Below are 24,033 nucleotides of genomic sequence, written 5' to 3'. Positions count from 1 at the left end.
AGTAGAGGCTAGTTAAATACAAATTATACTATTATATGCATAAAATTAATCTTTGTAACTTAAGTCATAAGCTTACTGAGCTTAACCGACGTGAACTTCTAGTCACCTCACTGTGGCTGGCTATCACAATAACAAACCCTAAATGGGATAATTGCAGTGGAAATTTTGTGTCCCTCAGGAAGCTCTGAGAGTGAAACGTCAAGTAAGAAAAGGTGTGAGCCACTGGCTGAGGAATATAAACGGCTTCTATACTATTCCAGATGGAACAAGGATGTACCTCTGCACCACTTCTCAAGGAAGTCTTCAGCCTCCCCACTGGTTTAATTTGAAGACTAACCCCTTGCTCAACACAGTATTCTATTCTCTTGCTTTCTTTAAACTGCTGGAAACCGTTCCCATGGAAGCTTCCTGCTGCAGGTCAACGTGCCCAGCAACCACATGTGAGACAGCCTAGATGCTGAATGGAAATCGAAAAATAAGCAGGTCAAAATAACATTTGTCAGAACCTGACATTTCCCTGCTTGTAGTGTACTATCCAGCTCCACTGCATTCTTCCATGACTTATCAGGGCTAGTAAGTTCAGGTCTTGTCACTAAAATTTAGCAGGGAAATCCACATTAGGCAGACCAAAAAAGGGCAGTAACCAAGGTATTCCGAGCAAATGCCTCGGCCCTCATACAACAGTGCAAAAATGACAAGAAAATGTCTGTAGATTTACAGATGATCTGGACCCACCCAAATGCCTAAAAAACCAGGTAAACAATAGGCGTGGTGAGGATTTCTCACTCTCTCTCTGTCCTTTTTATGATTTCAGTAATCCCTCAGTGCTTCTGGGTCAATAAATCCATGTTTCATTTGGAGATTTTTCTGATTGAGGCCATAACAATTCTTTCTAAATAGCAACAAATTGATTAAGATCAAAACCAAAGGTACACCAAATGATGCCATAAAACAATAATAACAATGTTCCAGTGAGATTGCATACAGTACAACCATTCATTGCTCAGCACAATTGTATCAGTACTCATAAAAACCATTTATGGTATGTCATTATTACAGGTCCAATCCCAAAGACCTATAATTTGTATATGACTACATTGATTGGACAGAAATGTAGGATTTCTGCTCCCATGACACCCAGTTCCTGAACTCAGGATAAAGGCAAAGGGAGTCATGACATTACATTGGTTGTTGTCCCTATATTTGCAGCGCAGAAATTTTCTGGGAATGCTAGACTGGCGTAATTTGGCTAATATCTGCGACATTTATGTTAGGAGACTCTCAACCTTTTCTTATCCACTTCATAACAAAAATGGCAAGTTGTACAAGGACGTTTGCAGTAAGAGCGATGCAAGTTGCGAAGCTAATTCTTTTTCCCCCGCAATGTCTCTTGAAATTCCCCGAAATGATTTCTCCAGCTTGGGTTCAACCTTCCTCATATGGACAGGTGGAGTATGGGGTCTATGGTCCAGGTGCAGGTCAATAGGACTAGGCAAAATCACAGTTCAGCACAGACTAGATTGGCCAAAGGGCCTGTATCTGTGCTGTAGTGCTCTATGACTCTTTGGTTTCTGTCTGACTTTGATTTTGGCTGTGGCAGGCACTGTCTTCACCATCATACTGCAGCATTTGGCTCAATGAGCCAGTTAATCTGTCTCCAAAGCTGGAACTGGGATTGAAAGTGATTTATTATTGTCAAATGTACGAAGGCACAATGAAAAGCTTGCCTTGCATACTCTTCACACAGATCGAATCATTACACAGAGCACTGAGGCAGAGCAAGGTAAAACAATAACAATGTAGAATAAAGTGTAACCACTGCAGAGAAATTGCAGAACAGGTAAACAATGAGGTAGATTGTGTGGACAAGAGTCCTTTCCTTTACACCACTGGTGTCAATCCAACTCTGGAAATCCTTTCTTTAGTCCCCTCCAAGATTTATAAACCTCCTCAGAATTTATCTTTGTAACGGCTATTCTGAATATTTCTCTTCCAGTCACTATCTACCTTCTTTACTATTTCTTCAGGCCTTTTCATGAAATATCTTACAATATTGATTTTCATTAATGTTGCTATGTTAATTAGAATCTTCAGGAACTGATGACTCTATATAATGAGCATTTCCATTTTTCCCACATCAAAATATTTCCCTGTGTAGATCTGTCCTGCAGCTCTCATTTACACATCCTCTTAGCCAACCTTCCATTCATTTCCTTTCACAAAATCACACTTTATCATTTCATCCCTCCTGCTTTCTACTCTGATAGATTTCCCTTTCATTCACTCCTCCTCTCCCACCTTCCACTGTATCTTGAAAAACTGTACGTTACTTAGATTTCCTCAGTTCTGTTGAAAAATCAACTTGAAATGCTCACTCTTTTTCTCACTCCACTGATGCTAATTGCTTCCTTGAGTACCAAAAGTTCAAAGTAAATTATTAAACTATGTTGATGTTTAAACCCTAAACTCCAAAGTGGAATGAATTTTTACTTTGCTGTTCAGGGTCTGGCGCATAGAGGCTTCGGCGAGGAGAGGCGGAGGCCGTCGGTAGATTTTTTTTTGTTTAATTTATCTTGATGCTAGGCAAGATAGTGAAATGCCTTTCTTGTGGAATGATGAAAGCAGTGAGTGTCCTGGATGTCTACTACATCTGCAGCTTCCTTCAGACTGTGTTAAGGAATTGGAGCTGGAGCTGACGGACTGCAGGTCATTCAGGCCACTGAGGGGTTGATCGGCAGGCAATACGGGGAGGTGGTTACACCCATAGTGCAGGGCACAGGTGACTGGGAGAAAGTGGATAGTCAGCCAGGGCAGAGTACCCTTTTAGCAATTCCCCGCCACAAAGGGTATACATACCACTTTGGATACAGTTGGAGGAGATGGCCTAGCAGAGGAAAGCCACAGCAGTCAGGTCTCTGGTATTGAGTCCGCCTCTGTAGTTCAGAAGGAAAGAAGAGGATGAGGGGAACTATAGTAATTGGGGTTTCATTAGTTTGGGGAACAGACAGGACTTTCAGTGGATGAAGATTCCCAGAAGGTATGTTGCCTCCTGGGTGCCAGGGTCAGAGACATCTCGAATTGAATCCACAGCATTCTTAAGTGGGAGGGTGAACAGCTAAGGGTTGCAGTCCACATCGGCACCAATGAAATGGATAGGGTGATGACGAGGTCTTGCAACTTGAGTTCAGGCAGTTAGGGACTAAGTTAAAGGAGATGACCTCCAGGGATGTGATCTCAGGATTGCTAACTGTGCCACAGGCTAGTGAGACCAGAAATAAGATCATACCATTTAACACGTGGCTAAGGAGATGGTGCTGTAGGGAGGGCTTCAGATTTTTTTGATCATTGGGCACTCTTCCAGTGAAAGTGGAACCCGTACAGAAGGGGAGGGGTTATGAACCTGACCTGAAGAGGGACTAATATCCTAGTGGGAAGGATTGCTAGTGCTGAGTGGATGGGGTAGGGTTGAATTAAACTAGAGTTTAATTCTAGAGAGGAATAGGAACCGGATCGCCAGAGCAGACAGGAGAGTGGTTGTGTGGGGAAAGGTGTTTTTAAACCTGCGTACGAAGTCAGGAATTGAAAGAGAGAGGATGGCGGGGCTAAAGTTCTGGGTTGTGTACACTTCAATGCAAGAGCGTCCATAGGACTGTCTGGAGAGCTTGTCTACTGAGTCTATATGGGTGGAAGTGGGGAATAAGAAAGGTATGACCATGTTAATGAGGCTACATTATAAACCACTCAACAGTCCATGGGGTTTAGAGGAAAAAAAAATTTGTAAAGAGATCACAGACTGTTATAGAAGGTGATATTGACTGGGACTCCACACTATAAAAGGGATGATGGGATAGAGTTTGTCAAGTACATTCAGGAAAGTCTCCTTAATCAGTACATAGAAATCCTAACTAGACAGAATGTTATACTAGATCTCTTATTGGGGAATGAGACAGGGCAGGTGACAGACATTTGTGTAGGGGAACATTTTGCATCTAGTGATCATAATGCTATTAGTTTCTAGATAACTATGAAGGAGAATAGATCTGGTCCTCAGGCTGAGATTCTAAATTGGAGAAAGGCCCATTGTGATGGTATCGGAAAGGATCTTGCAAGTGTGGATTGGGACGGGTTGTTCTGGCAGACAAGGTGAAGGAGAATGCCAAGGGCTTCTAACAGATTAACAGATACATTAAGAGCAAAAGGATAGCAAGGGACAAAATTATTCTTCTTGAAGATCAGAGTTGTCATCTACACATTGTGCTGCAATAGATGGGGGAGATCATAAATGGATTTTTTTGCATCTGCATTTACTTGGGAGATGGGCGTTGCCTATAGGAGTGAGGCAAAGCAGCTGTGAGGTCATAGTCCATGTACGAATCACAGAGGAGAGTTTTATAGTGTCTTGATAGAATGACAGAACAAACTTGATGGGCCAAATAGCCTTATTCTGCTCCTGTATCTTATGATCTTATATTGGGGTGTAAATATACCCTGAGCCTGACAAGAACTTGTGGCCTTAAATAAAACTGGATAAATCCCCAGGGACTGACAAGGTCTTCCCTCAGACCCGGTTCGAGACTAGTGCAGAAATTGCAGGGGTTCTAGCAGAGATATTTAAAACATCCTTAGCCACGGGAGATGTGCCAGAAAGTTCTTTTCCATTGTTTAAGACAGGCTCCAAGAATAAACCAGGAAATTATAGGCCTGTGAGCCAGACAGACATCTGCAGTGAGTAAGTGATTGGAAGGTATGCTATGGGGACAGATATGTAAGTAAACACAAAGTGCACTGCAGATGCTGTGGTCAAATCAAGACGTACAAAAAAGCTGGATGAACTCAACAAGTCGGGCAGCATCCGTTGACTGCTTCTTTCAACGGATGCTGCCCGACCTGCTGAGTTCATCCAGCTTTTTTGTACAGACATGTAAGTGTTTGGATAGACAGGGACTGATTGGAGAGTTACCAGGAAAGTTGATGAAGGCGATGCAGTGAATGTTGTCTACTTGGACTTTAGCAAAGCCTTTGACAAGATCCCACATGGGAGGTTGGTCAAAGTTCAGCTTGGCATTCAAGATGCGACAGTTAATTGGATTAGACAGTGGCTTCATGGGAGAAGTTTGGGAGTGGTAGTAAATGGTTATCTGGAAGCCTGTGCCACTGGGATCAATGCTGGGTCCATTGTTGTTTGTCATCTACAATATATCAATGATCTGGATAATAATGTAATAAACTAGATCATGAATTTTGCGGATGACACCAAGATTGGGGGTGTTGTGGACAGCAAGGAAGACAATCAAAGCTTCCAGTGGGATCTGGACCTGCTGGAAAATGGGCTGCAAAATGGGAGGATGGAATTTAATGCCACCAAGTGTGATGTGTTACACTTCGGGAGGACAAACCAGGGTAAGACTTACACAGTGAGCAGTAGGGCACTGAGAAGTGTGGTAGAACAAGGGGTCGGGAAATACAGATTCATAATTCTTTGAAAGGGGTGTCACAGGTAGATCGGGTTGTAACAAAAGCTTTTGGCATATTTTCCTTCATAAATCAAGTATTGAGTACAGGAGTTGGGATGTTATATTGAAGATGAGGCCTAATTTTTTTTACCTACAAGAATAAGGTTGAAAGAATGCAGAGAAAATTTTCAAGCATGTTGTCAGGGTTGAGGACCTGAGTTATAGGTTGAATAGGTTAGGACTTTATTCCCTAGAGCGTAGAAGAATGAGGAAAGATTTGATAGAGGCATACAAAATTATGATGGGTATATAAAGGATGAAAGCTAAAAATGTTTAAGGGGAACATGAGGGGGAACTTCTTCACTTGTAGGGATGGTGGGAGTGTAGAACAAGCTGCAGCAGAAGTGGTGGATGTGGGTTTGATTTCAACATTTAAGAGAAATTTGGATGGGTACATGGATGAGAGTGGTATGGAGTACTCTAGTCTGAGTGCAGGTCAATGGGACTTGGCAGATCAATAGTTTAGCACAGACTAGATGGGCCAAAGGGCCTGTATTTGCGCTGTAGTGTTCTATGCCTCTATATACTGCCCCGAGATTCATTTTCTTGTAGTCATTCACAGTAAAACAAAGAAATACAACAAAATCAGTGGGAAAACTACACACAAAGACTGGCAAACAACTGATGTGCGGATGACAAACTGTACAGAAAAGCAAATAGTAATAAAAATATTAAATAAATAGATAAATAAAACTAAGAACATAAGTTGTAGAGTCCTTGAAAGTATGTCCAGTGAATCAGTTCAGTGTTGAGGTGAGTGAAGTTATCCATGCTGGTTCTGGAACCTGATGGTTGAAGGGTATAATTGTTCCTAAACCTGGTGTTGTGGGACCTAATGCTCCTGTACCACTTTCCCAATGGCAGCAGTGAGAACTTCTGATTTTGTTTAAAACTTCCAACATCCAACAATACTCTTGAACTTAGAGCTGTATAGCACGGTATGGGACCTTCAGCTCACAATGTTGTGCTGACTTTTATCAAGCTAATCCACAATCAATCTAACCCTTTCATCCTACATAGCTCATAGCCCTCCATTTTTCTTACATCCATGTGCTTATCTAAGAGTCACAGAGCTCTACAGCACAGGAAAATAGCTCTTTGGCCCATCTAGTTCTTCCTTGTGCACTTAGTTCAAGCTGTGTGAAGAGAGTCTTACTTCAGTACTCTTAGGTCAACATGAATTATTTTTGTTAAACTGAGGATCAGATGAAGAGAGCCAGGTGGAAAGACAGGTTGAACCCTTTAGCTGACTTAAATACAGTGCAAACATTGTGCCTTGCTGCATTTGGAATATGTACTTGGATGAAATGATAGGGTTGAAAGAGAAAGAGATCTTAACATGGGAGAGCTGTGAGCTAGATAAGTTGCAGTACCTCTATGGACATCTGCTATTGTGAATCTAGGAAGGAGGAGCTGGAATAGATACCTGTGACCCCTGCGTAATGGTTACTCGGGTTACAGAAATTCACCTTTGCAGAACTCACAAATCACTACCCAAAAAATTTCGGATATGGAATGAGCCTCATCGTCAGAGAAATTTGAGAAATCATGCTCCAAACCATTTCTGGGAATGGTTCATAACACAATTTTGGCAGAGACCCACCCCCCTCCCACCCAGTAATTTGGGGTCGCCTAGGTTAGGGTAATTCCTATTTGTCTGATGGTTTACTTGGTCTTGGAAAATTTTTTTGTTTATTAATAAGTCTTTTTTGTTGAAAGTAAGTAGGTTGAAAATTATATTTTTGTGATCATTTTAGAAAAGGAAGAAAGCACATTTGTGTAATGTGCTGCCCTAAGTGATGTCATGGAAAGTTCTCCTGGGGTTTTACATCACAGCCAAGCAATGAGAAGTTCCCGTCTACCAGACAAGGAAAACCAAGTCAAAGTGTCATAGGAAGAGTAAAAGCTTTGATGTTCAGTGCAGTTAAATTGTCTGCTGGTGTAGTTGGCAGCTGCAGTGGAGCTGCACTTTAGCAGAGATGAGGACAAAACTTGGAACAGCAAAAAGTAAAACAAGTTCTTTGGTGCTTGTTCATGCTGCTTCGTGAATATATAAAATTTTGAATTTCTGTCGCTATTGTTAATGTGTACTTCTGCACATTCTACTTTAAAAATAAAGTAGTTTGAGAAAATATTCTTTTTAAGGTTCTGGACTCTGAAATTTCTGAATGGTCTGAATGTTGTTATTTTGCAATTGCCTAGCTGTTTCAACATGCTGGCACACACAATAGGACAAGTAGCCCCAATTCTATAATGTATAATACTAACAAAAAATTAAATCAGATCCAAAATGCAGCTGTGATTTGGCACTTTAATTGGGCACAGCTCTATCACTATACAACTTTTTGGATTCTGGCAAGTTGCTTTTTGGGGAATTTCTCTGTGGTTTTATTTCATAGCATTTAATAAAAGACAAAAAGGCACAATAGCTTTATTCTCTGTATAAGTTATGACAATATAAGATACTCTGCCTAAGTTATGAGCTGGACTTGTAGATCCTGTATTGCACCTTGGAGGTTAATGTCAGACTCCAGTTATTGTAGTGCTGTTTGGATGAGCTGAACATGATGAGAAGATTGTAGGGTGCATTATGAACGCAGGCCTGTGGGACTGAAAATTGGCCTGTTTCTCTGATGCAAAATTCCATGTTGTTCCGTTCTCTTTCAGCAAGGCTCTGTGAGTTCAGAAACGGAACTTTCCCAGTACTTTTCCCACGATGTGCCTGGACAGTCGTCGTTCTCAGAGGCAATGGCTACAGTTTTTGATGATGAACTACTGAGGCAAAAAAGAATAAACAACTCATTGGATGATAACTCTGGCCCCTCAGGTTTGACTTATTCTAACTTAATGATACCACACGTGAAAGTGTGGATCTAGCTTTAAAATTATAAACTGTAATCACTGCCTTTTTCATGAGCATGAAATAACCATTAGAGATATTAATGGATAGAGAAAGGCTCAGATACAATTCCTACATCTGCTATTTTCATGGAACTATTTAACAATAGACATGTTCATATTTCTATTAAAAACAAAGAATGTCTCACAGTGTGCCAACATAAGGGGTACTTCCCAGAGTATGAATGGATTAATGGAACTGTAGCAGAACATTATTGCTTTACTCGTGCTTCCTGCTAAAACAATAAAACAAAAAACAATTAGAGCTAGAAAAACACAGAATTCTGTCAACAGCCTCATTAGTGGCGAATAAGAGTAAATCTTGAAATTTTTGTATGAGAGCATTGGAGTATGAAACTTCTTATTACTATTAGCACCCATTAAGAACAGTGTGTTAATTTAAAAATGTTAACTGAATGACATTGCTATAGAGAAGTACAGCACAGAACCAGGCCCTTCAGCCCGTCTAGTCCAAGCCAAAGCCATTTAAACTGGCTACACCCATCGACCTGCATCAGGAGCAGAGCTCTCCATACCCCTACTATCCACATACCCATCTAAGGATCGCCTAAGCATTGAAATTGAGCTTGTTGCACCACTGGTGCTGGCAGTAGTGTTGCTGCATTCGGTGCAATTGTCTCACAACTCCAACACCCTGGGGCCAGTCCTGACCAACAGTGCTCTCTGTGTGGAATCTGTGCTTTGCCATTGCTATTTCGTGGGTATCCCTTGGGTGCTCCACCTTTCTCCCATGCCCCAAAAAGAAACAGGCTCTGAGCTTAATTGGGCTCTGTATGCTACCACTAGCATGGCAGGAGGGCTGTTAATGAATAGGTCACAGGGAAATAAGTGGGAGAGTAGAACTGATGAGCGTCCTCTGGGAGATTTGATGATGAGCTGAATGTTCTCTTTCTATATCATTATGAACTATGAATGAATACAAAACTAAAGATTTTTTACATCATGGTCAGCACAGACATTGCGGGCCAAAGGGCCTGATTCTGTGCTGTACCGTTCTAAGCTCTTTGGTCTAACCTGTGTATCAAAGACTTTCTTCCCTCCTGTTGAAATGGGACTGGCAGGATTTCTACAGAGAACCAGCATAGATTTGATGGATCAAATGGCATCACTCTGCGCCATAAGAGTTTTAAGATTCATATGGATAAGCTTGCCAAATTACTTTCCTGCTGCTTAAGATTTCCAGGCATCTGCAGAATCTGGTGTGTCTTCCTGATTTTTGCATTTGCCCTCAGAGAGCTGAAAAGGTGTGGGGATATAGTTTGTGGGAGAGAAAGGAAGAGGTTGAAAACTGACACCCAAATTGATATATTTTTTTAAATGTATATGTTTCATGGTCATTATATTGTTACAGGGGTTGTGAGAAACCGGAATAAAGCAGATGGGAAAGTTTTCCTGATTTATGTCCCGAGAGAAATCCTATTTCCCAGACAAAATGTCATGAAAAAGGCATCTAACGTTATCCAAAGTATTGTATGACTTCTCTCCAAAGGCAAATCTTTGAAACATTTTCAAAGAATCATCCTTTTAATATAAGTAAAGCAGCTTCCTGTCAATACAGCCCTGGAGGTACACAGAAGGTTGGAGTCTGGCCCACAGACTGGAGTGGCTGAGGAGGCTTGAGTGTTTTCTTTGATTATCTTCAGTTTATGAGAAAAATGTGGATATTTTGCCATGAAAATAATAGACAAATTACAAATGTGTTTTCCAGTGCTGAAAGAAACTACCGTATCTAACTCAGCCGAGGCCTCTGTCACTCTCCGCGGTGGGAAGGCCACTGCACCTCACAGCAGACACGTGGAAGTTGCCCATCAGTCCAGCCTGAACGGGAGTCCCAAATCAATCCGAAGCCCCCTGCTACGTCAAAGGAGGGTCATTTGCTATGATGACATCAGTGACGAGGAGGATTTGGTGAAAGTTGATGAAAGCATACACCTGAAAATGTCACAAAGGGACCCAGCGCGGAAGATACCCGAAGGCGATTCAGACATCATCATAGCCACCTCTTCTGTTGAAGTTGACGATGAGAGTCAAGATGGTGAATTACAGAGAAATATCAGCAGTGAAGGTGCCACATCCGTTTACGGCAGCTCATTGGAGTCTGAGGACAGCTCAATGGAGCAGATGGTTGACTCCCCTTTCATGCCGCTCAAGTTCTTCGAGTCTTCCAGCTCCACTGAGACTAACCACAGCAACCTTGGTGTGAAAGAGGCCCAGCTGGAGTCTAAGCGTTCACCCAAACTTGAACACAAAGCAGTCACCAGGGTGAAGAGCATGATGAGCATCGAGTGCCCCCCCAACCTCCCGCGGCAGAAGAATGAAGAGCCCCATTCTCCCTCCAGCAAGCACGTTGCAAGACCACTGCCCCACAGCAAAAAGATTGAATCTGCAGATGCCTCAGGGCTGCACCATACAGAAACCGTACACCTCTCGCGCAAGCCGTCAGAGTCATTCGGATTGGATTTGGAAATTAAGACTTCTCCGCTGAGGATTCTGGTAACCAGTTTACAACCAGGTGGAGTTGCTGAGAGAGTAAGTGCCGAAGTTCAACTCTTTAAGTCTTTGATTATTGTTTAACTGAATAACCTTTACCCCAGGACTCCAAATTTTGTATGTTATTACAAGAGGGAGGTTTCATGTGGCAAGTAAATCCTGTACAGCCCACATCTGTTGTGATCCCTACCTCGCCATTGGTCTGTTTGAATATGTCTTATGATCACCTACATTGAACTTTGTGACATTGGATTCTCGAAGAAGTCATCTGTTCTTATTCTTCCAATTTAATACCTAGACTTTGGCCCCTTGGGTAATGAGTAACGTTCATTGCAGTCCAGTAACACTTCGATAATTTTGTCAGGAATCTAAAGGAAAGCTTGGTCCTGGAGATGAAGTTGTCCTCGTTAATAGCATGCCTGTCTGCAACTTGTCTTACCAAGAGACCTGCAGCTTTATGAATGACCTCCCAACCTCCATCACACTGGAAGTACTGAAACCTGTATCTGGTAAGTTCAGGTTTTTCACCATAAGAGTATGTTTACAATTGTGATTTTGTTTTTCGTATAGAGCATAGAACAGTAGGGCTCATTCAGTCCCTTCAGCCTATGATGGTGTACCAACCCTTTAACCTGCTCTGAGATTAATCTAACCATTCCCTCCCACAATAGTCCTTACTTACTGTCCGTTACACCACTGGCACTTAGGGCAGTTATGAAGGTCCTCCCTCTCTGTCTGTCCTTGGCTATCTTCTCTATTGCACCCCAGGTGTGGTTCAAATAGATGTGGAAGGGTTCTTCATTGCTGTTTCCATAACAATTTATATTTGACCAGTCCGGGTTGTTAGCCCTGAACTGAAACCCCTGAACCTGGAGAACCAGAGGACCACTCTTCACCTGGCCTCTACCCTTTGACCTGTTTGGGACGGGTGACCCTACCAAGAGTCAAAGCACAAGGCTCTGACTCCAGCCGACATAGCCCTCTAGGTCACTGAGGCACCCAAGCCTCCAAGCCCGACCACGAGGTTGTAGCCCTCCTGGAGGCTCCTACAATAGGGATATAGTCTAATGAAGGAGTGAAAGCGGACAACCCAAAATGCATGAAAAAGGGATAGGTTGCATTTCCATGTAGCATTTGCAGAGTTTTGCGATTGTATCTTGAACACACCCCATAGTTTTGCCTGACTATTGTTCTGTTTGGCAGATTATTGCAAACAATGTCCCTACTAGAGAAAAAAGTTACTACATCTCTGTGATCTTTGTGAGGCTTTTACTGATCACAAACAGAAAGTAGGCAAACCAATGGTAAAGAGATAATCCAATACATCTGAATGATTTGCTGCGATTGCACTTTTCTGCTCATCTTTCTATCGTGTTTATCAAACTAATGCCAGCTAATGGTGTGTTTTCCTCCTGAAGTCATACAGCAGGACAGCACAGGCCCTTCAGCCCATCCACTCCATGCCAAACTGTTATTCTGCCTAGTCTCATCTACCTGCACCTGGACAATCACCTTCCATAATCATCCCATCAATATACTTACCCAAATTTCTCTTAAATTCTGCAATCAAACCAGTATTAACATTTCTGTTGGCAGCTCATTCCACATTAGAACTAGCATCTGCATGAAGAGGCTTCCCCTTAAATATTTCACCTTTCACCCTAAACCTATGACCTCTAGTTCTAGTCTCACCCAAGCTCAGTGGAAAAAGCCTTATTGCATTTATTCTATCTATACCCCTCATAATTTTGTATACCTCTATCAAATTTCCACTCATTCTTCTGCACTCCAGTCAATAAAATCCCAACGTTCAACGTTTCCCTATGACTCGCGACCTCAAGCCCCGGCAACATCCTTGCAAATTTTCTATGTGCTCTTTCAATATTATTGACATCTTTCCTGCCTCCTTAAATCCAATCAGTTAATGTATTACAGCTTGTTTATGGCATTGCTGATATTTGGCTCTAAGTATTGTATTCGGAAAAGCTTCTGATAAATTTAAGAATATCAATTAATTCTGGAATAAAACTCATGGTAAACTGCCTTCTGTGTCTTCTCTATCTCTACCTCTCCCTCCCTTCCTGCCATCCTATTTCTACCTGCCAATTTTCAAGAAATACACCTAATAATGAATTTTCTACCAGCACCATAAATGGCATTAAGAACATAAAATTTGAAGCAGGAGTGGGCCACTCACCTACTAGCGTCTATTCTGCTATTTTCTAAAATCATAGCTCAGCCTTCATCTCAGACCTAGTTTCCTGTTTTCACCCCATACCTGTAGGTCTGCTCATTAACTAATCATTCCTGCCTTGAACAGCCTCAATGGCATGAACCTCTTTACTTACCTCTCACTTGTTGTAGTAAGGTGTCAAAGCACTACAATGATATGGCCTGGTACACTGGCTTGATTTTTTTTTCTTCTGGCTCAGTTTCTGGACTTTAATCTTCACCCTAATACAGATTTCCCTCTATTCTCTCCACCCAGCACATTTTCCTAATGCACTGGTTTCCTCCCACATTCCAAAAATGTGCCGGTTATTAGGTCAGTTGTCCCCTGTAAATTGTCTCTGATGTGTAGATGATTTTGATGGTCAGTCAGAATCAAAGCTGAATTTATTGTTGCCAACCCATGGGCCACAGGTGCAATGAAGAACTTACCTGCAGCAGCAGCACAAGCACATGCATTTTAAAAGCAGAATCCTCAAGAAAAAAAGAAAAAAATTAAACATAAGTTAAACACAATGTTTAAAAGGTAGAATGTAATGAGAGAAAAAAAAGACTAGTGCAAAGTGGCCCAAAGGGCATGTTTCTATGATTTTCCCCTCTGTAACTCTGTGAGACTAAAATGCATTTTCGCCCACTACATGTTGTCTTACATCAAGCAGCAAACTGTGGAAGGCTCATATATTGGAAGCATTGGGTTATCTTCTCATTCCACTCTTTCAAACTAGCCTAATGTGTATTTTTGGATATGAAACATGATAATATTATCTAAAGCCTATTTCTTGTCCACAGCTGTAGACAGATTATCCAGCATCATCTCATCCGCCTCAGCAGATGTGCCTGAGAACTCTGAAAGTGACCAGAATCTAAACACTGGTGGAAGCTGTGAGGAGAAGGAAGTGGGCTTGCTCCAGAACCACTGTACAAGAGAAACCCAGGGAAAACTTGGTGGAGATCCTGTGGAGAAGAAGCAGGAAAAGTCACAGACTTCTCACCGTAACGGGAACGAATGTGACCTCCCCGTGATGGATGTTTATGACATCGTCAATGACCTCAATTCCACTGAGGAAGAAACGACAGGTACATCGTCTCCAAATTCAAAAATGGATCAAGGTGTGAAAACTGCAGATTCAATAAAAGCTATCAACACCAGAAATGATGTCAGCAATAAAAGTGAGTCCATAAAGAGTATCAAACAGGATGCTCTCAATTATTCTGTTCTGAATTCAGTCAACACGGGCAAAGTATTTTCAGTGAGCAAAGCTTGCCTGGCTAACTACTCCAGAAATATGAGTACTGAGAGAGAGGAAACGTCATTAAGTTCAACAGGTTTCACAGAAAATAATAAACAACAATCCATGTATGCTGCTGCCGTGGATTCTGATTCAGAAACAGAATCTTCTGATAGCCCTCAGGTCTCCCGGAATAACGTGGTAATGTCTTTCCCTGCAGTGGCTGGCTTCAGTCATTGTGAAAATCTTAGTGTCGCAGATTCAGACACTGAAGAGGTTGAAATCTGCTACCCACCCAGTGATCGAGCTACTAGCACGGAACACTCTGCACCTCTTCTACCTAAGCTAAATAAGAGCCATTTGCCCCTGAATAAGGACATAGCAGAGACAAGTAGAGTGACATCACCGGTGGTGGGAAAAACACACTCACATCTATCCTTTACATCCCACAATAGTGCAGAGACCTTAACCTCTTCCTCACTGCCTTGTAATTTTGATGAGAACGTAATGGAGACTGCTGGACCCCTGCCATGTTCAGTCACTGTCAGGCCTTCCAAACAGATCGAATTTGAAAGCAATACCTTTCATACTACTATGGACATAAATGATTCGCAAATGGAAATTCAGGAATTTGATGTAACTTCCAAGCAGTGTCCTCCAGCAAACATAAATCACACTGCAGAAGGTACAAATGTAAAAAGGAATCATAATCAAGAGTTGAACAAAGACCATTCTAATGGAAAAGTTGCCGGAGAATTGGTTGAAGTGGAAGACCACCACAATGATTCTGCCTTTTCAGAGTTGGGAAGAACAGACCATGAATTTCCCTCTTCATTAGATGCCTCAGATCATACCAAGAAAGCAGAACTTGCCAATACAAGTCTACAGTCTCAGCATCCAGTGCTCAATCCTAAGCTGTCTTCTACAAACAAGTCTAACTCAGAACCTGCTGATACAGCTTCTTCCGTAACTCATATCAGAAAGGAGAGACAAGCTTTGTCCAATTTTAGTCCCCAGCTGCAAAGGCATTCACTTAATCTTCACAAACAATGTTCGGCAACTCAAAATATGAAATATAAGGGGCAGAGTGAAAGTGGACAACCATCTCAACTGTACACCAGAGCTAAGTTTCAGGACAAAACCCATAAGTTCCATTCTGCACCAAAACTGAAAGGACTTAGCATTAAAAGCAAAAATAAACCTCAGTCCGAAACTAGTGAGAAGAATGTATCAATGTCGGATGGATCCAAAAATTTGGAGGCAACAGAAATATGTCCTGAAAATTCATCGGATGTTGATCAGCCAACATCAAAGCATTTAACCAAAAGAGCATCATTAATGTGTAACCTAAGAACAAATAAGCAGGATGAGAAAAAACAATCTGAAACGAAGCAAGAGAGGGAAACGAATAAAGATCCCGCTCACTCTTCAGAACAGATTTTGATGCACTTGGCAACAGACACCAGTCTCCAAACAAGGCAGCAAATTAATTTATCTGATGTCACTAAAACTGATTTCAGCAATGAAAAGCAAAAACAAGGTTTAAAAAATGAATCTAAACATCAACGGGAAGTCAAATTACAAATAACATTGGATCAGAATCTCAACGATGAAGCTCCTAATGAAATACACAAGGTTATCGAGAAAAATGGGTGGATTAAAAGTTCTCACAAGTCACTTGGGGAATCAGGGATTTATGATGGTGAAGAGAAGGCATCTGTGACTGAATCAATGCGTTGTGACAAGGAAAGCTTGGCCAACAAAACCTTGGGGAAATTGTCACTCAAAGCACCAAAATTAGAAGAAACGTTAGTGGACAAAAAGCCTGAGGAGCAATTGAAACCTACTGAATCTAAACCATTGAAAGACGTTCCTATAAACACTTTGTGCAATAAAGTTGAAGATGATCAAGAATGCACAACATCACAACGTAGCTTTATAGAGTTAAAACTAACATCACCTTCATTTGAGCGGAAAGATGTTAAGAGCATTGCTACTTCTTCAGAACTCTTACATAATAAGCCACCTAAATTCCCCTTAATACTGGATAATGCTGAAAAGCCAAAGAAAGCCCCGAAACCGCCTGTGAAGTTGGAGCAGAAACCAGACAAACTAAGTAGTGAGGATTCAAATGAGGTTAAATGCCCACCTGATCATGCAGTCAAAGCTTCTCAAAAAAATATTCCATTGCTTGAAAAACAGGCGAAGTCATTTGAGACTTTGCAATTACACGCTACTGTTAAAAGTTCAGAAAATGTTCAACTGAAAGTCGAAGGAACTGGAAGCTTAAGAAAATCTTTGAGTGAAGAGAAACACACCAGCACAGATTTTTTCTTCTATCATAGGGACAAGGGCAAGTCAAGTATGGGAAGTTTTATCAATGAGCTGAATTATCCCCCCGAGAATGGTTCCTTTTCTGTTAGGCAGAGAATTAAGTCTTTTGAAAGCCTTGCTAGCTTTGACAAACCTGTAATCAGGAAAGTAGACACACATTTGTCAGACTCATCATTTGTTAATGGTAATGCATATTCCTCAGCTAAGCCCGCAGTAGGAAGGCGAATATCAGGGAGTGCAATAAATTTAATGACATCCAGTGCTTCACTGGGTCAAGATTTTGATACATCTCGTGTATTGAGGCGTAGTTTGAGTAATTACACTGAAAGCACCTCTGAAGTTGCATTTACATCATTGCCATTGGAAAAGGCTCCATCGAGCTTAGCTTTACAAAGCTTTGAAACAAATTGTTCTGAAAGTATTACCAAGGAGCTTAAAAAGACCAATGAATGTGATAACAGCAATGAAAAGTCTCAAGAGCAGGATTTCAATGCAAGCAAAGTTAACAATAGTAAAAATCGGTCGTCAGTCAAACACCGACCAAATTCTTTGAATCGCTCCAAACTACGGGAGCTTAGAGCACTAAGCATGCCAGATCTGGATAAACTGTGCAATGATTATTCTACTGGTCCAATGACCCATACATTTAAAACTGAACTGGAGATTAAGCCAAGGAAGTCTAATGGTCCTGCTGCAGCTGAAAGCCTCACAAATATTTCCTCTGGAACCTCTAATGGGTCTGGTTTAGGGAAAATTTATAGATCTGGTATTTCAAGTACGAGGTCAAAGAGCAGCTGGAAAAGCAGCACTGGAACACTGGATTCTTGGTCTGATGATGAATTGACAAACAGCAAGAATTTGTCTGAAAATAAAGAGAGAAGTTGGTCTATGAGGTTAGTAACATGACTTTCAGAGGACAGTCTGACCTGTCATTTATCTCCAAATGTCAAGAGCTAGGAAGAAATTTGAAAATCAAAGTGCTGCAAATTTGATATAAAATCAGAAAATGCTGAGAACACTCAGATGGTCGGGTGAACAGTTTTCAACATTTAACATTAATTCTGTTCTGCTTCTGCTTTAAGCAATCACTGCCTGACGTCGATAGTTTCAGTGGGTACATTTAAAGTCAGAGAAATGTATACAATATGCATCCTGAATTTTTTTTCTTCACAAGCATCCACAAAAACAGAGGAGTGCCCCAAAGAATGAACGACAGTTAAATGTCAGAACCCCAAAGCGCCCCCCAGCTCCCCCCCACGCACAAGCAGCAGCAAGACAACGATCACTCCCTCCCCCAACAGCAAAAAAGCATCGGCGCCCCCCACCGAGCACTCAAGTGTGCAGCAAAGCATCAATAAAGACACAGACTTGCAGTACCCCAAAGACTACTCGTTCACCTTCTAACCAGGTAACTCCAGGTTAGGGTCTTCAAAAGAATCCTGAAAAGGAAAGAAAGAGATATCAAAGATAGAAATAGGGCTGTTTCCGAAGGTGCAAGCAAAGGAGTCGCCGTTTAGAGCCATCTTAACTTTGCTCTTGCTGAGTATTTTTTGCTTTTATTTTAAGCTAGGGCTTGTCCAAATTATCTAAATTATAATGGGAAGTGTATTAATGGCTCTGATGGCAGGTACAGGTCAACGGGACCAGGCAAAACAACAGTTTGGCATGGACTAGATGGGCCAAAGGGCCTGTTTCTGTGCTCTACGACTCTATATGATTTATGATTTTTGATTTATGATTTATGATTTATGATTTTTCAGCGACCTTTTGTTTCCCCAGGTTATTTCCCTTGTCTTGTTTCTTTTTGGGTAAGCCTGTTACAAACCTATCAAAGGTCAGAAAGAGAGCCAGTCTTGCAAACCTTGGGGTTATATTTCTCACAGTGGCTATATTTTAAAAACACATGTAACCCTCAGGTTCTGGCAGCTGCGTAAGTCTAGAGAAGACAATCTCTGGCCCCACTGAACGGAGGAGATTGAGGTGCAAAACGTCCTGTTTGTGTGGATGCTGCGTGATTTGTCACCCTGTTACAAATCAGTACCACAAAATAGCAGACAGTACACCAAATGCAATTAAACGATTTAGCTTTATAAGTCTTAATTTGACTAAAGGCTTAGTAAAGTGAAACAAAATAGAAAAGGGCCCATTTTAAAGAAAGTCTAATGTGCACCAGTTGGAGCTCACGGTTTCTTTTCTGCTGATCCTCCATCAATTTCCCTGGGCTTCGTCAACTCCCGGCCCGATTCTAAGTCCACTCCTTTCTGGTATCTACGAGATCTCCTTTCCAGCATCTTTTCTCTTCATCTTCACTAAACAAAAGACCCAGATAACCTCAGTTGCAGGCACACAACAAGAAAAAAAAGCACTCCCATCATTGGACACCGACATTCCAAAGCCCTCGTTATCTCCAGCCACAACCCAAACACTGCTGCTACAGAAAAACCATTACATTAGCAGCGAAACTTTTCCCAGGGCATTACACTCTCCCCCCACCAAATTTAGTCATGTCTTCATTGAGATAATTTGCCAACCCTTCCTGCAAAGCACAAAGTCCAACCCAGGTGTAAAAGACAGTAACATAACTCCCCAAAGTTGTAGGGGCCACACTGTGTTGATAACAACCAGGACATCTCAGTTCTCAACTCTGCCACAATCTCCTTTTCCACTCCCCGTGGTAGGCTATCACTTCACCACAGGGGACCACTACTGAGGACTGTACCCTGCTGGCAGCGGCCTCCCACGCCTCTGATACGTTCTCCTCCTCTTGTACTTCTCTGAGCAGCTCAACAAATGAGGGAGGGGGGCACAACTTATGAGACAGTTGGAGACCCCAAGCGGCCATGTTCTGGGACTGGGCACATTTTGCTATTTGATCCGTCCTTAACTGATCCACCTCAACTATTGGAGTGGTTCTGAAACCCTGTCATGAGCTCCACTGGGCTTCCCGTCGCACCAAACACCACCTCTAGTGCTTGCATGTAGGCTGCAGAAGTGGTAAGGGGGTTCAGTGCCTTTACGGCCCTCACTACGTCAGCTGCCCACCCACTCAAACTTTCAACCAGTCGCTGTTGTTTTATGTCATCAGAGCTTCACCTCTCATCTAACAACTGAGAGGTCTGCTTCACCCAAGTCTCGTACTACTCTTCCCCTTTAGGGGTGGGCTTTGTTCCTGAGAGAAGGCAGAGCCTACAATAGCTGGGACTTTGAAGCTGGGCATTTTTCCATTTATTCTTCAGAGAAGTAAGAGCGGATACTATCTCAGAATTCTCACTCTTCACTGGGGGATGGGGACTCATTAAATATTCCAAATCAGACCACAACTTCCCCTTGCTAAGCAGAAATGAGAGAAAACAAAAATACAACTGCAGATGCTGTGGATCAAAGAATACATACACGACACTGGAAGAACTCAGCAGGTCAGGCAGCATCCGTGAGAAAAGAGTAACCAATGTTTTGGGCCGAGACCCTTCATCAGGAACGGGAGGGGGAAGAAATGAGAGAACCCTGTCTTTGAAGTCTCAACCTCCAGCTATTCGACTTGCGATTCTGCCCGTTCCCCTATACTCTCCTCCTCCCAGAAAGTACGGACAGTCCACGGCAGCCCCCTTTCCTGGGGCCCCAGTAGTACCAGGCAGTTCCACTGCCATTATATCAGCACAAGTCTGAACTAAAACAAAGTCTGTGCCTTCCATTTTATCAGATCTCTGCCCAACAATCATAACTTTGCCTACAGCTTTAATAGTACTTAAAAGTCAAATTAACAGTTCATCAGGAGTACAAATATCTACCCCACTCAACATGCACGCGTTCATTACCGGTAACCCTGTGGATGCACACCATCGCTCAACCCGGGCAGCATCCATACCCACGTATCGTAATCACTTTACCAGCCAATAGTTCAGCACAGACTTAAACACACAACCCACTGCTTCAATGCTCAGAGCAATCACACAGTATCCAACGAAATCAATTCCGGAACGATACCCCCACAATTGTGACCCTCAGGTTCTGTAGACTGCGCAAGTCTAGGGGAGACAATCTCTAGTACGAGATTGAGGTGCAAAACCTGTTTGTGTGGATGCTGCGTGATGTGTCACCCTGTTATAAATCAGTACCCCAAAATAACAGACAGTACACCATATGCGATTAAATGATTTAGCTTTAAATTTCTTAATTTGACTAAAGGGTTAGTGAAGTAAAACAAAAAGAAAAGGGCCCATTTTAATGAAACTGATTAACATGGACGTTGGAGCTCACAGTTTCCCTTCCGCTGGTTCTCCATTGATTTCCCTGAGCCTTGTCGACTCCCGGCCCCACTCCCAAGTCAGCTTCTTTCTGGAGTGTATGGTGTCTCCTTTCTGGCATCTTCTCTCTTCATCATCTGCCGAGCAAAAGACCCAGATCACCCCAGTTGCGGGCACAAAACAAGAAAAAAAAGCACTCTCTTCATTGGACACCGACATTCCAAAGCCCCCGTTATCTCTAACCATAACCCAAACACTGCTATTTCAGAAAAAAAATTACATTAGCAGCACAACCTTTCCCAGGCTGTTACACACAGAATACTCCATTATTGCAAATTATAAATCAGTATTATTGGATTTATTTAAGGTGAAGTTAGAAATATTTGTAAAAGATTGAGGAATTGAAGATTGTGGTGAAATTGCACACAAGAGAAGCTACGGCCAGCATAGATCAGTCATGATCTTGAATGGTAGGGCAGGTGGCCAAATTCTTACCCTATTTTCTTGTCTGTTCTTGTGTGTTCTACGTCTGCCCTAAACAAGTTCATCATTTTTTTTTTCCTTTCAATCCTGGTGACCTTTGATTATATTTGCTTAGGGTGAGTGTCTTACCTGGGCTCAATTCACACACCTTTCAAAGTGATTCACTAAACAGCACACAAGGCTTAAGGGCCTTGCTGATCGTTCTCCTCAGGAATTTAAACTGAAGCCAGTTATAGTTACACCAAAAAGCCATGTAAATATTTGAAAGACCAAGATGAAGTGGATGTGTAGAGGATATTTACAATAGTGGGAGAGCCTAAGGCCTGAGGGCATAGCCTCAGAATGTAAAGATGTCCCTTAGAGATGAGCAGGAGGAGGAATTTCTTTAGCCAGAGGTTGGTGAATCTATGAAATTCATTGCCATGAATGACTGCGGAGGACAAGTATTTGGATATATTTAAAGTGGAAGGCTGATTGGTATGAGCATCAGAAGTTACAGGGAGGAAGGGCTTGAGGGGGGAAATAAATAAGCTGTGAGTGCAAGGCATGGTAACTTGATGGGCCAAATGGCCTAATTCTGCTCCTATGTCTTATGATCTTGTAACCCCATAGGTTCAATACCATTGGCAATCAGTATCAGTACCATTGGTACTTTGTACAATAAAATCAAAGGTGATCAATAATGTATAGCATTCAGTAAAGAAAGCAGGTACTTCAACATGATGACCTTCAACTGCTATAGGAATTTTGAGGAATGTGCTCTTGTAGTCTTGGGAAGGGAGATCCAATATTTAGTCTCAGCAAATCTGTAAGTTCTCATGTACTCGTGATTTTTATTGTCTTGAGCGTTGGGTTTTAGGGTTTGGAGATGCTCTTGAAGAAGCCTTGCTTAATTGCTGCTCTGAATTTTCAGGATGATAGCCGCTGAAAATCATGCACCAATGGTGGAATGAGAGAATGTTGAGGATGAAAAATTTTATTGGGATTAGTTTGTTATAGTCACATATACTGAGGTGCAGTGAAAAGTTTATCTTACTTGATCTTCATACAAATCAAATCATCAGACAGTGCATTGAGCTAGAATAAGGTAAAAATATAACAATACAAATAAAGTATAAAAGCGCAGCAGATAAAGCGATAAAGTGCAAGATCTTAATAAGGAAGATTGTGAGGCCAAGAATCTTATCTTGTGAGAGGACTGTTCAAGAATCTGAATTCAGTGGGATTGAAGCTCTCCTTGAGCCTGGTGGTACATGCTTTCAGGCTTTTGTGTTTTGGCCAGATGGGAGAGAGTGGAGAAGAGAGAATGTCTTGAGGTCAATGAGATTTCTGACCATGCTGGCTGCTTTCCAAAGGCAGGGAGAACTGTAGGCACACTGCCTCAGTAAAGATGGAAAGCTATTTAGAGGGCTGCTTTGTCCTGAACATTGTAATAATTTTTTAAATGATGCTTGAACTGCCCTTACCTAGGTGGTGGAGGAGATTCCATCACATTCCTGATGCTCCTTGCAAATGGTGGATAGGCTTGAGAATCATCAGGTGGGTGAGTTACTCCAGGATCTTGCAGCAGTAGCTCAGGCCTGCTTTTGTAGCCATCGGGGTAGAAATTCATCCTTGGTTGCATACAAATGCAGAGTATATTATTGAAACTCAATTTCAGAAGCAAGTGTGGTCTCAGGTTGAACTTTTACAGGACCATGCAAAAATCTTAAGCACATGTAAAAACAAAATCTGTAAAGCAAAGATGCTGTCAAAAGTAATGAAATGAAAAGTTTCTAAATATCTAAAAAAAAATTACCATAAAGAGTAGTAAATAGTAAAAAAAACTAAATCAAATCAATATTTGGTGTGGCGACCCTTTGCCTTTAAAATTGCATCTTTTCCCTGGGGTACACTGTCATGCAGCTTTATAAGAAAATTTGCTGGTCGGTTGTTCCAAGTGTCTTGGAGAACTTTTCACAGTTCTTCCGCAGACTTTGGCTGTCTTGCTTGCTTCTCTCTCTCCAGGTAATCCCAGACAGCCTTGATGATGCTGTGTTCATACCATCTGAAACCATATAAAAAATCTAGAGTGCCTAAGACATTAGCAGAGTACTGTATTTCTCATACCTCCGTTAATTGCCATTAACACAAGTTTGCACAAATACAATGAAAACCATACAAGCAGCAGCATCACCGGCACACACAATCATAAAGGCAGCATTCCCAGGATGAAGCCTACTCAGCTGAATAGAGCACGGAGCATCCGCCTGCCTCTGAGATGGACTAATCAATCCTGTCCTTTTTATCTCCACAACACACACTTGCTCACCTTTGTTGTAAGAGTCAGTGGATCAAAACAGAGCTATCCTTTCCCCAAATTCCTTGTGTAAGAAGCAGAACGGCTGCACTTTTGAAAAAAAGCTCAGCAACTATACGCCATTAGAATGAGAGATCTACTCTGTGTAGAAGGGGTTTGTTGTCTTTGCTGTACAGTGTGCTTTCAAGTCCTGTAAGCAGCTTTATCTCTCTGCTTTTGAGATTAGAGAAGGTTAAAAGGTCAGCACATCTTGGGCTAAAGGATCTGTACTGTAATGTTCTCTGTTCTAGTTT

The 24,033-nt window shown here is 41.9% G+C and overlaps 1 protein-coding gene and 1 long non-coding RNA gene across 3 annotated transcripts in view; one reads left to right on the top strand and one right to left on the bottom strand.

Annotated features, from left to right (window-relative positions):
• The window catches only part of pdzd2 (PDZ domain containing 2), a 445,568-nt gene that overhangs the window by 387,220 nt on the left and 34,315 nt on the right, over positions 1-24,033 (top strand). The window contains exons 18-21 of the mRNA XM_059989569.1: positions 8,181-8,340; positions 10,141-10,961; positions 11,287-11,431; positions 13,941-17,607. Coding sequence (XP_059845552.1) covers positions 8,181-8,340; positions 10,141-10,961; positions 11,287-11,431; positions 13,941-17,607 — 4,793 coding nt within the window. The remainder of the gene's footprint in view (positions 1-8,180; positions 8,341-10,140; positions 10,962-11,286; positions 11,432-13,940; positions 17,608-24,033) is intronic.
• On the bottom strand, positions 7,956-13,327 carry LOC132404952 (uncharacterized). 2 transcript variants are annotated; one of them, XR_009515721.1, is made up of 3 exons: positions 13,271-13,327; positions 8,561-8,644; positions 7,956-8,288 (listed from the first exon to the last, which is right to left on the bottom strand). It is a non-coding gene; the product is annotated as an uncharacterized LOC132404952 (long non-coding RNA). The 2 variants fall into 2 exon arrangements; XR_009515722.1 differs by lacking the exon at positions 13,271-13,327 and adding an exon at positions 10,157-10,284 and having other exon boundaries at positions 8,561-8,647.

This window comes from Hypanus sabinus, chromosome 14 (assembly GCF_030144855.1).
Source record: "Hypanus sabinus isolate sHypSab1 chromosome 14, sHypSab1.hap1, whole genome shotgun sequence".
Classification (NCBI taxonomy): domain Eukaryota; kingdom Metazoa; phylum Chordata; class Chondrichthyes; order Myliobatiformes; family Dasyatidae; genus Hypanus; species Hypanus sabinus.
The sequence above is the reverse complement of the archived record's forward strand: the minus strand, read 5'-3'. Positions and strand labels throughout refer to the sequence as shown.